General features: G+C 37.3%; 1 protein-coding gene across 1 annotated transcript; it reads right to left on the reverse strand.

Moving 5' to 3' along the window:
* Window positions 1–1,919: 1,919 nt before the first annotated feature.
* Window positions 1,920–9,935, reverse strand: LOC139118373 (uncharacterized). Its single transcript, XM_070681669.1, has 3 exons — window positions 9,711–9,935; window positions 4,976–5,877; window positions 1,920–2,548 (listed from the first exon to the last, which is right to left on the reverse strand). The coding sequence occupies exons 2-3, from the start codon at window positions 5,856–5,858 to the stop codon at window positions 2,139–2,141; spliced, it is 1,293 nt and encodes a 430-aa protein (XP_070537770.1). The 5' UTR covers window positions 5,859–5,877; window positions 9,711–9,935; the 3' UTR covers window positions 1,920–2,138.
* Between the last annotated feature and the right edge of the window lie 5,246 nt (window positions 9,936–15,181).

Here is a 15,181-nt window from a genome sequence, read left to right on the forward strand (position 1 = left end):
CCTTTGACTCAAATATACATATTTGTCCATAACTCAGTAATCACTAATGCTACACCCTTCATATTTGGTATGATGGGACACCTTATGACGCCACATATTGTTCCTCATTAATTATGTGCATATCTAATTTTGAGCGAGCCAATAGAGGTAAATGTATGATTTTTAGTATATAGGGACAGACTATAGGATAGAAATTTTTTGACAAAATGTCATGTGACCTCGATAACCTTTTACCTAAAATACACGATTATGTCAATAAATAAGTAACCACAAGTGCTATGTCCTTTATATTTAGTAGGATGGGAGACCTTATGACAACACATGCTTTACCTCGTTAATTATGCCCATTTATAATTGTGGGCAAGCCAATAGAGCTAGAGGTCTGAATTTTGGCATATATGGATTAATTAGCAATACAATGGGGTTTTTTTTTCAAAATGTCACGTGACCTTGATGACCTTTGACCTTGAATATGCATATATATGCATAACTCAGTAACCACAAGTTCTTTACGCTTCAATTTGATAGGATAGTAGACCTTAAGATGTCACATCTTGTACCTCATTTATTATGCACATATGTATTTCTTGGCTGGCCAATACAGCTAGAGGTCTGATCTTTTTTCCCGATTTAGAACCATAACTTAGACATGCCTCTTGTTTCAAAATGGGAACAATGACATCGACCTGAACATATACACTCCAGTGATACTTCTTAATGACCTCATTTCCCTGCCCCATCAAGACTAATACTCCTATTACAAGTGGGGACTATGTCAATGTCAATGACTTGTTACTTCTATACAGAATATTATCTTACATAGTGAGTCTCTGAATATTATTCTGAATTGTATTCCAAAGCACATTCTGAAAGGACTCTTCTGGAATATACAGAATTTATCTCACATAGTGAGTGTCTGAATGTTATTCTGAATTGTATTCCTAAGCACATTCTGAAAGTAACTCTTCTGAAAATTTCACATTCTTTGCCACTGCACCATCTCCCTAATACATACTGATGACCACGGTGTCCACTCAAGTCTCACTTTGATTGTTATGTGACATTGAGGTACAGCTTGTTTGAGAGAACCGCAAACTTCCCAATCAAAACTGGTAGCCATCACAATAGTTTACTACACATCAGTTGTGGAGATGCAAAAGTTACTAGAGTTGTGAGAGTATTGCTAGCAGGGAGAAATGTTAAAGTTTACTGAGTACAAACATAGACCCTGAAGAAGACTAGGGTTTATGGTACAAATGAGAGTGTAAATAATATTCTGAGATTAAACAATGAAAGACCTATTTCATGAACAGACTTTAAATTGCTCTTCATCCAAAGTGAGCATTGGTTACAGTTTTATGAGATATCTACTATAAGGCTAGTCCTATCAACCGAATCATACATCATGTTTAGCTCAATCAACAGTCTCTTGAATCCATGTATAAACTGCTATAATTTGCTCATGTTGCAATGAATCATTTGAAAATCTTGTTAATGAATTGCGGTAAGCACACTCCACCAACCTGTAGTTGATTAGCACAGCCATGGTGATGTTAAATGCAAACAAGTACAAATTTACTGTTCACTTGCCATGTGTTTGCAAAGTTATATCTGATTGGACAATTGTCATTATTTACAGCAGCTTAGGGAGTTTATTCGTATTATTCAATTATAATGGTAAGATTCTGCCAATCAATTAGATAACCGCTTCCAAATGGCTACAAGTCGGCCCCAAATTTGTGAAATTGGCTGCTTGGTAGATCTAATGGATGAAACTTCATGATATGTATCCATACGCCACCTCATGATAGTGCAAGAAATTCCAGTAAATGTTGCATAGAAATATGAGTGGATGAAGATATTTAGCATACAGGAAGCGAAGATGCTGCTGTTGCTAAAGACGGACAAGGAAACTCCAGTGCTTTTCAAAATGCTTTTAATTAATGATAAAAGATATCTATTACATTTATTTTTGAGTGCTAATGTTACTGGAACAAATACATAAAAAAGTGTACATTCTGAACATATAGCAGTGCTGTGATAATTATCAGCATTAAAAATCCAAAACTTTCTCAAATTATGCTAATTATAATGTCCGTCGGCGTTCAAAGTTATGAGACATGTTTTCAGAGTCTGTCTTACGCAGGAATCATCAGAACTCCATTGAAAGTATTGTAATTAAAGTCATTACCATATAAGGCAAAGCCATCAGATGGGCCAAGCAGTAACCAGACTTCATCGCCAACTTTAAGAGTTAACATAATACTCTGGGTCTGCATCACTTTACGGTTACTAGCATCTGTTGTCATGCCAACCACAGGGTCACCATTCAGCATCAATGCAGTTCCAATGAGTTTACCATCATAGGTTCGCATCGTGTACGAGAAGTAGTAGAGGCCGGGAATTTCACACGTAAAAACCCCGTTTTCTTTTTTAAAACTTTTGCCCTTGTTGGCTTGGCTCTTCTGGAATCCTATTGACTTGGGTACTGTTGCTTCACCAAATAATGGTTCAGTACGAATGGCAGAGAATGCACACTTCTTCTTAGCTAGAAGAGATTAAATGTGTAAGATACAGAATTAGTTAACTTCACTTTATTTGACCTCGTGTTGAATGATATCTGTTTTTGTGTCAGAGTTAAAATCACAAAATTAGCTCTCTGATGTTCAGCCTACTTACAAGACACTACTCAACATCTACCAAATTTTCACTCAAATATAGAAACATCTTCATGTTTTATAGGTGATAAATGTGAAACTTGCGATTGTCTTCAGTTTTACAGCTCATGTGTTCACACACATGAGCTAATATTGCACTGATGTCAGTCTGTCTGTGTGTTTGTCTGTCGGAGCAATATCTCAAGAATGGCTAATAGTATTAAAATGAAATCTGGTACATAGATTCTGGTTAGGAATCGCAAGAAGTGATTAATTTTCAGAGGGTTAGCTTGCATATTTTTGCCTATTTGTATAATTAACGATTTTAGGAAAAGAACATACATGAACGGCTGCTCACAATTTGATGAGATTTGCTACAAATGTTGATCACACTTGGATATATAGGCAATGAAAGATATTAAGCCTTCGAGTGCCCAAGTCAATTTTTGTGGCCTCTGTAGAATGTAGTCCAATTTATTTTTTCAAATTTTTGCCAGAATTTGATAAAAAACTGTAGCTATTGAAAAGTGATGTCCTTTTGGTCCACAAATATAAAAAAATTATAGAAAAATTTATAAAATATTGTAAAATGTTGCACTACAATTTTGATGGGAAAAGTTATAGCACCCAAAGGAGTAAGGGTGACATGCTATGTACATTGGAGACACTATGACGTGACATTAATTGCAAATTTCATATTTGATGAACTTTCTTAATTAGGGATCTATATCTGGATTGACCAATTTAAAGTTCACGAAACTTGGTACTTACATCGAAGATACTATGATGTAACATTATTGCAAGTCATTTAGCATTTTCACTTCAGCTAATTATAACTTGCATTTTAACGGACTGACCTCATTAAGGGCTCTATTTATATCTGGAATATTAAAATGGACGAAACTTGCTACGTACAGTGAACATACTATAATATAACATTATTGAAAGTCATATTTACGATTTTTTATTTTAGCTAATTGCTAATGTGTATCTTTAATGAACTTTCCTAATAAAGGATATATATCTGAATTGACCTAATCAAAATTGACGAAACTTGCTATGTACATTGGAGACACTATGACGTGACATTAATGAAACCATTTTTGAAACCAGCTATTACTTATTTGCATATTTAACGAACTTTCCTTATTAGGTATCTATATGTGAAGTGACTCGATCAAAGTTGACGAAACTTTGCCATGTAGTTTTAAGATACTACCGTTATACTTATGAAATTTTGTCAGTGTTTTTACATCAGTTACTAATTTGCATAGTTCACAAACTTTCGCAATTAGCGGACGTAAGACTGGATGGAATTAAGTGGAGTTTTTGAATTTACTATGGATATTGATGAGACAATGACATTGTATTAGTGAAAGATAGTTTGCGTTTTCATATCAGCCCATGCAATTTGCAATTTTAATGGGTATTCAACATTAAGGTACATTAAACTAGAAGGGCTTGACCAAAGCTATTCAAAGTTGCCATGTCAGCTAATTCGTTATTTGTATAATTAATAAACTTTTCCAAATAAGTTACAAGTGGAGGAAATGGACCAAAATTGATGAAAGTGCTATGAATATTGATGATAAAGTTATATAATAGTAGCAAAAATGATTTTTCATTTTCGTGTCGGCTAATTTATAATTTTCATATATAATAAGCATTCATAGTTTAGCGCGGCATATAAAGCTTGAAGGACTTAAACGTTTACTAAAGTCAATAACACTTTCAATAGAAAATGGTTAGACAATTACAGCAGCCAAATAAATTAAGTATTTTCATTTCAGCTAATTACATGTTTGCATGGTGATTGATTTCGAAAGTATAATAATAACTATCCTTCTATGCATAATTGTTGTATATTTTTAGTCGTTCAGTCTGTTCGTGTGTTTGTCTGTTTCTTGTTTGTTTTCTTTTGGTATTTTTCAGTTGTTTTTATGCCGCAGGTCTGTTTCCATTCAGTCAAAGGTCTGTGTTGTTTGGACAAACTATATTACCATTGCTATTGTCGTCCGTCTTTTTGTACGGAATATAGAGCAAAGAAAACTTACTGCGCAGTCATTTGTGATAACATTGACAATATCGACCGAAATTACAAATATATGGTTTTCTTTGCATCATATGTGCAATGCCAAATTCACCGTTGAGGGAGTTCTGAGAACCATTTTTTCCTGTGTTGTTGTGAATATCAGCGACAACTATCACAACAACGTTAACATGTTTTAAACTCAATCGGCAGAAGCCTGAATATCCTATTGTATAGCCCTTCCATTACAAAAAGACATACTAGTATTCAAAAACAAGAAACTCCATACCTCTATCCAATTCACTGAAGAGATCGTAAACATCACGCTCCAAATTTCCCTGTGTTGTCTCCCGAGGATAACGTGACAGTTTGTCAACAGATCGGCCTGCTCTATTAAATGGAAAACCTGGGCGAGGTTTTGGTCTCTTGCGCGAGTTGGTTCCTCGGCTGCTTTTGTCTTCTGTTACTGTTGCTATGGTCGGCCTCTTTGTTGTAGTGATGTCCGATTCCAGATCAATTCCTTCAGCCTCTGCCTCTTGGATCACAAGATTAGTAAACACTCGACTAAGCAGACGAAGAGATTGTTCTCCAATATAATGAACATCATTATCATCATCTTCTTCACTGTCAGAAACATCCAACCCTCCGATTCTGGATTTATCTTTACCCTTACCCTTACCACGGGCAGAATTAAAGCCATTCCTGATATCTTCTATTTGTTCACGATCAAGCCGTTCAATCCATCCATCAAAGCCGGACTCCTCCCGGTCACTTCCGCCGGGTGGTACGACAATACCTCCCCCACCGTCACCACAGGAGCAGCGCTCACTCACCCTCGATTCAACAGAAGACAAACGGCGGTCCATTTCTGACAATTGTGCAACGCTGTCAATCAGCGGCTGCAGACGATCCATAATAGAGTTATGACCCCGCATTGAATGTCTCATGTTGTCCTGTGAGTCTAAGATATCGTCAAGTTCCTCCTCAATGGTACGGTATCTTGCGGAAAGATCACTCAAACGCGCAACAACCTGTTCAAATGTCGGCTGGCTTGACTCACGTGATGACGGTGAACTGGTTCTGTTTCTCTGTAGTGTTCGCGTGTCCACTGCCTCGGCCGGACACAATACCAACAACAAACCCACCACTAAGCTCAGCAAAAACATTGTCATGCCTGCGTTGCAAGTAAACCTACAGGCGAAATAAATAAAAAAACCCGCAAAGGTTACTCAACAGCACTTCCAGGATGAGTGATAAGGCAAAATTAAAAGCTAAAAGTTGCGTGAATGAATAGGTGTATGAGCTACTGTTGTACTTTCAGTTCTCCACATTTCCACATAAAAACATGGAAATAGGGGATGAATACATAGAATGAACGAAGAAGCCGTTATCTTCGGTCGTGGAGGGCCGAAGGGTCGACAAGGAACACTGTCGACTATCCTATTAAAGTATAAAACATAAAAATGTAAATTATACTTCCAATAGCATCTTTAAACATAAAGATTTGATGAAACTAGTGATGTGTACAATGTTTCATATAAAATGATAACGCGTTTTGTACTCATTGACAAGTCAACACACCTTCAGTTCAAGAACTCGATACACAATGTAAGTTGACCCTTAAAGAATAGTCAGCCACTTTTATTGATAAAACACGTGACACACACACACATACAATATATATATATATATATATATATATATATATATATATATATATATATATATACCTAGAAACGTGATATTGAAATATGACAGGTTCCCCAGTGTTGTGTAGCGTGGAAATTTAAAGTAGAAACTAAATTTCAAGCCCCAAAAATTTGCTGTGCAGAGACACTCAGATGTAGTTGTGTGTTTTTCAATTTAATTTCTTTTATATATATATATATATATATATATATATATATATATATATATATATATATATATATATATATATATATATATATATATATATATATATATATATATATATATATATATATTGCGTAATCATATAACACGGAAAAAATAATATCAATTAAAAGGACAACATGCATATCCTCTGATATATCCTCTGAATTTTGTTCGGAGAGTGACGCAGCTTTTACTGCCTGTAAATCATGTTGAGCCATACGATACAATGCTTTCGGTAAAACCCTAGTGGTAGGTATATTTATATTGCTATTGTTTTTGTAACGCAAATATAACTATTCAATTCATTTCATTTCATTTCATTACTCCAGTAAAATATTTACATTGGTTCATCTTACACATGTATAAACAATGTTCATACATAAACAGGATATGCTGACAAGCGGCATTCTGGAACATAAAATTGTAATTTTTTTTAATTATAGCGGCTGACTCGTTTTCTCTTACTTCTACTTTCAAAATCAAGACTTTAACTTCACAAGGAAAATGGATTTGAGTAGACTTTACGATCTGTTTGACCGAAAAGAGTATTGGGGCGGCTGACTCGTTTTCTCTTACTTCTACTTTCAAAATCAAGACTTTAACTTCACAAGGAAAATGGATTTGAGTAGACTTTACGATCTGTTTGACCGAAAAGAGTATTGGGACAGTGGACCGTGATGTCAGTGATCTCAATAGATAGTGCAATTGCGTCAGTCGATTCCGATGATTTGCATGTAGAAATGCAAGAAATTTCGTATACTGTCATTTTCTTTGAACTTCCTCTAAGGTTTGGAATTTACATTGTCTAGAAAGTGCCAATTTGAATATCGTTTTTATAAAGTTAAGTTACACTAGATTTCAAGACAAACTGGCAAAATTATTTATTTCTTCACATTTCACGTCACACATCGAAAAATGCTGAGTCGGCAGTTTTTCCATATGATTTTGATCATTTCACATACTCCGTCAGCTTGTTTCTTCTTTCACATGAAAGTCATTTGCATAGAAACGTTTTGAAAATCTACACTGAAAGGAAATGACAATGCGTTAATAGTACAGGTAATAAGCTCTGTACTGTTTGGACGCTGAAATATGTAAATCCAAGGGTACGGTGTATTTGTACAAGATGTATCTCATAAAATAAAATTGGTATACCCGGTGATGTCATTTCATGTCTACTCAGTACTATCTACACTATGTACAGAAAAATTACGATATTTTACTTTTGCGTTGGTCAAGTTACCCGGTGTAATGAAGATAAGTTGAATCAAAACCTCCAGGGAGGTGTATTCAAAGTTGCATACCGTATAGGCCTATTGTCAGAGGGGTTCGGCTGTTGGTTGTGCTGAGTAGAGAGGCGACGCAGCTGGCAACTGCTGAACACTCCAAACGCAAGTAGGAACACATTTGGGCCTCGAAAATGAAAGACTTAAATGAATCTTTCAACAATACTCCTTCGAAATCAAGAATAAAAATCGGGGGTCAACGTGAAAATTTTGGTACTAGAGAAACTAATTAGGCTACCCAAGATTTAACGATACATTTGAAATTCAAAATGGCCGCTCTCCCTGTGTTAACTCTATGGAGAAAATAAAATTTTCGATTTTCGAAAAACTAAGACCGTGAAAATTTTTCTTATACCAAGAGCTTTAAAATGAACCCCCACAAGTGATAGATCAGAAAAGAATTGTAAAAGTTCGAGAGTCCGAATATCTGTCCCCGAGGCGCGTTGTACCTTAAAAGCACCAGTCGTAATCCTGAGGACCACACAATAGGCTAGGTTTGTAGTACCACATAATATCCTGCTGTATCTTTAATGATTCATCTCTATGATGTGCTATTTCACTTCAAACATACGACGTGGTAATCTGAGAGTGACAAGTTTCAAGTGTAGACAAAAAATTAAGGAAATCCGACGTTTTCCTTTCACATCAGTATAGTATATTTTATGAATACTTCACTTTTTACAGTCCGCGGAAACAGTATGATCATGTTTTAGTTACGAGCTTTACTTGAGCCGTTTGCGGTTTCCAAGTCAACCACCGTGAAAACCAACAGTTAGAAAGATCAAATAAAGACCTTACGATACGGGGAGTAAAGTGATAGGTTAACTTAAGTGGTGTCTACCAAACATCAAACCTCGTGAATAATATTGTGTACTACTCCCCCTGTCAAGACTGTGACGTCTTGGCCACTCCTGGCGTGTTATTTGGTGTATGAACAGTGGTGTCAAATTACGAAATTCCATACCATGGACGCCTTAACCAGCAGCAGATCGACAACCATTGATTTTCAAAGTACACTGTAGGTGCGTATACGGCAATTCATAAACTCAAAAAGACAACGATCTACCGCAAATTTCACTCCTATGATATTCATGGTACGTGTATTTACCAATCATCAGCTACCGAAACTTCAGCATACAACAATAAGCTATGATTAATAACACTATTCTGAGGCGACGCCGCCAATCTTACAACTCGGCAACTTACAGTAGTACAAGAATGATGGAAAGTTAAACGGGCGGTTTACATGTAGCGTTCACGGTGTGCCCATAGTTTAAGCGCTTTCGTTTCGGATCCTCCAAACTAAATGATAAAACTTTCACCCGGGTTTTATAAGTTGCTAGCCTAGACACTATTCGTCGCTTTGTGGCTAGGCTACCCGTAATCAGTGGAGTTTGTAAAATATACCCCTAAACGCTTGCCCTCTATAGTTGAATTGGATTTTTCACTTTACTAATGTGACACAGTTTTTGTTAGAAAAGGGGGAAATGATTATCATATCCATCAACGTACTAAGATCATTAGGAAAGGCTTCTTCATTGAAGTAATACTCAAGTGCGGCTGCAAGGCACTGTGTAAGAGTGAAGCATTAATAATGAGAAAAAATGATAAATGTTGACTGAAATCAACTGTTACTGTCTATTTGCATGGAAATTAGACTTCGATGTCCGAGCTTTAGGCTTTTCAGACCTTATCGGGCGTCAAGCTTCATTTTACCCCTGTCTTTCGATGACGCAGATAAAAAATGAGTATTTTTAAAAAATACAGCAAACTCGATGAAACATTCTTTAGAAAGGGGAATGCATCGACTTTTTGTCTTTAGGGAGATGTGGACAGACGTACCTTTGATCTTGTACAGATGCAGTGTATGGACACTGAGACACCCAGAGACAGCCAGAGATGGGAGCAATCTAAACAACACTGGGTATTTACTTGGTCAGTCGTTTAACAAAACCAGACTGTCGCATCGACGCATTATATAGCAAATTAAGTGCACTTTTTTTGCAATGAATCACGGTGGTTATTTACAACCTCGGAAATGTGTTTGTACCAACCCCCCGCCAATCTGCTGACCAAGCTATCCCCAATGACGTCATAAATTTTATCCTTGATTCCTTCCGTAAACAACCTATTGACTGGTTGTTTGGAATATTCATTGATGCAGGTCATTTACAAAATGAAAGGCACATTGCTGACCATACCCTGGTCACGGCGTTTTAATAAAGTGGGCTGGTTAGTCTGCTCGATCATGAGAACAGAGTACGAGATCGATTGATCAAGCAGACTACCAAACCCTTGAGCGCCTGTGACCCTGGTCGTATTGCAAAGTCTGAAAAAATTGGTAAAATTCTTAAAAGTCGGGTATTTAAGAATCATTGGACATCCTGCCGAGTGTCTAGGCAACGACAAAGACAATAGCAAGAGGCGTCACAACGGGATTGCAAAAACATCCTGCCAGAGTCTAGCTGAAGTGTTGTCAAATTGGTTCATCGTGTTGGTATCTCTCTCTCTCTCTCTCTCTCTCTCTCTCTCTCTCTCTCTCTCTCTCTTCTTAAAACTTTCTGAGCATAAATAGCTAAACTGCATATAAAATTTTCTTCAAAACCGGAACGGGCCACAGTGAACCTGAATATCAGTGTAAAAGTTCCATCAAAACCAGAAAACCACGACACTATGTCGGTGCAATTTTTCAACACAGTGAAGGGACAGTAAATGTGGTTCAGCATGTGTTTAAATTCATCGTCATTTAATCTATTCAGACCATGGAGCTGCAACGGTAGCTCCGTGGTTCAGACCTATTGAACAAAGAATGTAATTGTTTTGAAATGAGTAGTAATGAGGCTACATACAACACTTAGGAGAGGCTCCGAGCTGCATTGATTTGATAACGGTCCTATAATCTGCAATGCTGAATAAGACTAAGACATGAAACATATTATGAAATAAAGTGCATGCATCGCCATTTTTTCATTCTCTTGAGCCAGAGTCTTTTCTGTTCCACCAACCTACGCAGAACGCGTGTTGCTGCTGTGGTTTATACTGTGGTTTGTGACGATGTTACCGCAACGATTACTGTTGTTTATGACTATGCATTTCCTTTTGGTCTTATTGCATTGATATCTTTTTTCCCGGACGAAATCCACTTTGAATTTCCCCTACTGAGAAATCGCGGATATTCAAATGATCGAATGCTAACACAGCGCTCAGTTAAAGCCACGGGCGGCCATGATCGTTACGCACAACACAAAGAGTGGTAGTTAAAATCCACCCCATCAGAAAGTTTTGTTTCAACACGGTGCCTCTAGAGGGACCGTGCTTTCAATGTACAAATTTAGATTAGATGATTCTCTGCATGTTTTTGCTCTCTAAAGTTTTTCACCGTTATAATGTCAATTCGCCTTCGCAATTCGGTAGAGAGGCTCAGTTGTCATGCAATAAGTTTTGTAGGTAAGGTTGAAATAATGAGTTTAAGACTTACTTTACCATGCACAGATGCAATTAGGCCTAAGTTTTTTGAAAGCCTGGGTTACATTTTGCTGTTAGATAGCTGTACTCATAATACCTAGAGCCTTTTGAGAGAACAGAAGTTCAAAATTTATCCTTGGGAAAATATCAAATAAATAACAATATCACCTTTAACTTTGTTTTTATCATTGATATGAATTGATGTTGGGAAACAGTGATTAAGAAATTTCTCATCTGTACTGTCGCCTACGGGGTCATTGTTGTTTGTGTGGCGTGGTTGGGGTGCGGTTCACCAGTTTTTTGCAGAGACACACCAACCCTAGTCCATATTACCGAATGCTCCCTAAACTTCCCGGAGACGTCCTAAACTGTGAGTAACGGTTTACACAAATGTGTAGAAATATGACCAGTAGCAAAGTGATTAGGCTTGGATTAAAGTCCGTTTCCATTTTGTGTCAAGTTGGTGTGTCAATACGCAATAACAAATGATGAAAATAATCCCTTAAATGGCTGTACTCAGTTTGACGTCATTTTCAAGATAGAAACGACTTTTTTGCTCCGTAAAGCCATAGACAGTAGAGAAACCGTAAAGCCATAGACAGTAGAGAAACCGTAAGTGAAAGCCATAGACAGTAGAGAAACCGTAAAGCCATAGACAGTAGAGAAACCGTAAAGCCATAGACAGTAGAGAAACCGTAAAGCCATAGACAGTAGAGAAACTGTCTATGGTAAAGCTAAAGGCTCATGCAAAAATGTTACAGAGAAATTATTAACGGGAAAAATCACAAGGTCATGGGCAAAATACGCCCATGATTTTTTTTGACATGTGCTCAAGAGTTGTGCACATAATACTGAAATCAGATCTAGTAACAATCAGTTCAAGGTATTTTTTCTCAAAGCATCATGGGAATTGTCAATACTTTGATTTTCTGCAGATCTGGAGGTGACTTTTATCCAATTTTAACATCACAGCTTTACTTTCGAAAGAAAGTAATGTAAACTGTAATAGTCATCGAAAATTAAACATGAAAATGAATGCAAAGATATTCATGATCATGGCAATGCACAACCTCTGCTAATTACTTCAATCTTACTTTTGAAAACTGAACTTAACACGAGTAGCCATAGTGACCTCTATGAATTCCAGTTGCTGACTCAAACGTTTACGTCATGAATGCCCTTTCGTGTCAAGGTAACTGTCACGGCATTGAGACGTTCTAGGGGCAAGAGGAACGACACAGCTGTGAAAGAATGTAAGTTTTTTACGTTGGTATTCATGCAGAATGAAAGGTCAATTTTCCTATGCTACAGAGAGTTAGAATAGCACACTTTGAGACATTTTGAACTTTTGCAGTAAAAAAGCCAATATTGCGACTGCCTCTGTTAAAATGCGGATGTGTATGACAAAATGTCTGCCTTATGGTGACTTGTAAAGAATTCAAATTGCTGTCAGTGTATCGAGCAAAGCAAACGAAACTCGGTGATAGTTTATTTGCATTACTCACTATTTTAGGGTAAACATATTTCGAGAATGAGGACTCCCAATTCCAAGATGATGCACATTGAATTCCGTGTGTATCATTTCGAATGACAAATCACTAAAATCCTTTACAAGCATACCTGCTTGCACCACAAAGCCAGTGCGGTGTTAGAAATAACTCTGTCCATATCTGTTGCAGTGTTCATGCTCAGTTTTGAATGGTGCAAGCACATCGATTATATAAATAGATTCAACAACATGATTGACTAATGTACCACTATCATTTTCATCGTTAACAAAGCAAGGTAGAAGTGGTTCCAAGTGATAGTACAGAATACAATCCAGTTATTTTATTCCCACGTAAGACAACTTCACTAATTCAGAAATATTAACTTTCAAGGGCCAGTAGCTGTAATTTTGATGATTTTGTTCCGTCATTTTTGTTTTGCAGAAGTCGCAAAGTTGCTGGTAGTCGTTGTCTCTCATAGACAGTAGAATGTTTGGGTTACGTGGCAAACAAATCCGGGCGGAGCATTGAGGGGACCCCAGTGATGTGTATATAGGAACTTTAGAGAATACTTTGGGCTGCAGGATGAGGCTTGAAAAAACAATGCATCCGATTAGAGGTTAAGTAATTGAGTTATATTGATCAAAAATCACGTAAAATAAGATACATGTTGTGTAAAGTTTTCGAATTTTTCAACAGGGACAATACATTTAACTTTTAATAATATGTTCATTGTATTTATTCTAGAGAACAATCACATTTTCTTCTAACAAGTCCTGCAGTGAACGAATTGTATTGAATACAAACATTGCAATAATGGTACATGTGTTAATTATTACTTATCAAAATCAATGAAGTAGAAAACCTTTGATATATGTCGCGGCTTACGGTGTAGGTTACCATGCCCTGATTTAGGTTTCGAGAACATTCACTATCGATCAATTGAGTAGTTTGTGCCAACTTGTAGAAGTATACAGAAATTAATATTGCATGCTAACAAGCATTTATGATTATTCTGCTATCAAATTTCCATTGAAATATCTAAATGCAGTGCAACAGTTTCAACTCCCTCTAACAGCTTGTGGCAAATCATCTTTCATGATGAATGTTGGACAGACGAGATTCATTTGTTTTTCCATGTTCTGCTATATGTTTCCCTATAAACTTATCATGTGACACAACTAGATCACATATCGTTATTACTACGATGACAGGAGAGACTAACCGTTCGCTTGTGAGGCATCTCGCTTCTACTGTCTATAGTCAGTAACTGTGTTTAGCGACAAGTAATTTCTTCGCGTGTTGATATTCGATATTCCTCTGAGTCGTCAACGCAGCTGAGTATTTTGAAGGGCGAAATGAAATAGATTCCCAGGGACCAGATTTAGTCCACCTTCTGGTTTTAATCTCCTAGAAATCCTTCCTTGCCAGACGATGTTTATGAGGGTTGGGAGGTTGAGAGTATTTAATGAAATAGGTTGAAGGTGAAATATCACGCGATGGAGACGGAGCTCGATAACAATTCGTCTGGGGTTTAACTTCTTAACCAAACAGCGTGAGTTGGTCTTTGCCCAAACCAGTAACATCGGTAGCCTTTACCGAAACACAATATTAAACTACGAATCATGTTTCTAAGCAATCAGGAAGAGAGAATAAACATGCCATCAGACTTCCCAGGGACCTGCTGCAGGGATGGAGATAAATGACCTAATTCCCAGTCCTGTTACTAGGAAACTTTAATGTAGGCCTACATGCATAGATTGGTGTACTTTGTGGTGTTTCATGAACAATTTTAATATATACCTGGTGTCAGCGGTGGTTAGCTTTTATGAGTATACACCCTGAATGCTATAATTGGCAAGCTCAATGACCGACTGCCATAAAATCGGTCACGTATTTCGTCGTGTTTTACGTGGTGAACAAGAGGTTTTCCCACCTCCAGGGGATCGTATGTTTTCTAGTTACAGTGAGACTGTCTAATCTGGTGGAAACCAGATACAGAGATGAAAGCTGTGTTTACCCCGTCTTCACTTTTGTAAGACTGAAAGATTCATTCGTGTAAGGGGTGCTCCGCTATCACCGCCACCCTCTTCCCACCGCCACCCCCCCCCTTCCCACCGCCATCCCCCTTCCCGAAGTTGCGGTGAGAGTTGGCGGAGCACCCATCTAATCTTTCACTGAGTCTGTACTGTTGTGTGTTATTTGCTGTCCTTGATCGGCTTACGTCGCTTCTACAAAGATTATTTCAAAGAAAGAAAGATCGAGAGGTAACATATGAGAAATCACAAAACCTGATTTCAATGCGATCTGTTATGTGATGCAGTACATCTGCTTTCTTCAGGAATATGACCAAAGAACATT

This window comes from Ptychodera flava, chromosome 19 (assembly GCF_041260155.1).
Source record: "Ptychodera flava strain L36383 chromosome 19, AS_Pfla_20210202, whole genome shotgun sequence".
In the NCBI taxonomy this organism is placed as follows: domain Eukaryota; kingdom Metazoa; phylum Hemichordata; class Enteropneusta; family Ptychoderidae; genus Ptychodera; species Ptychodera flava.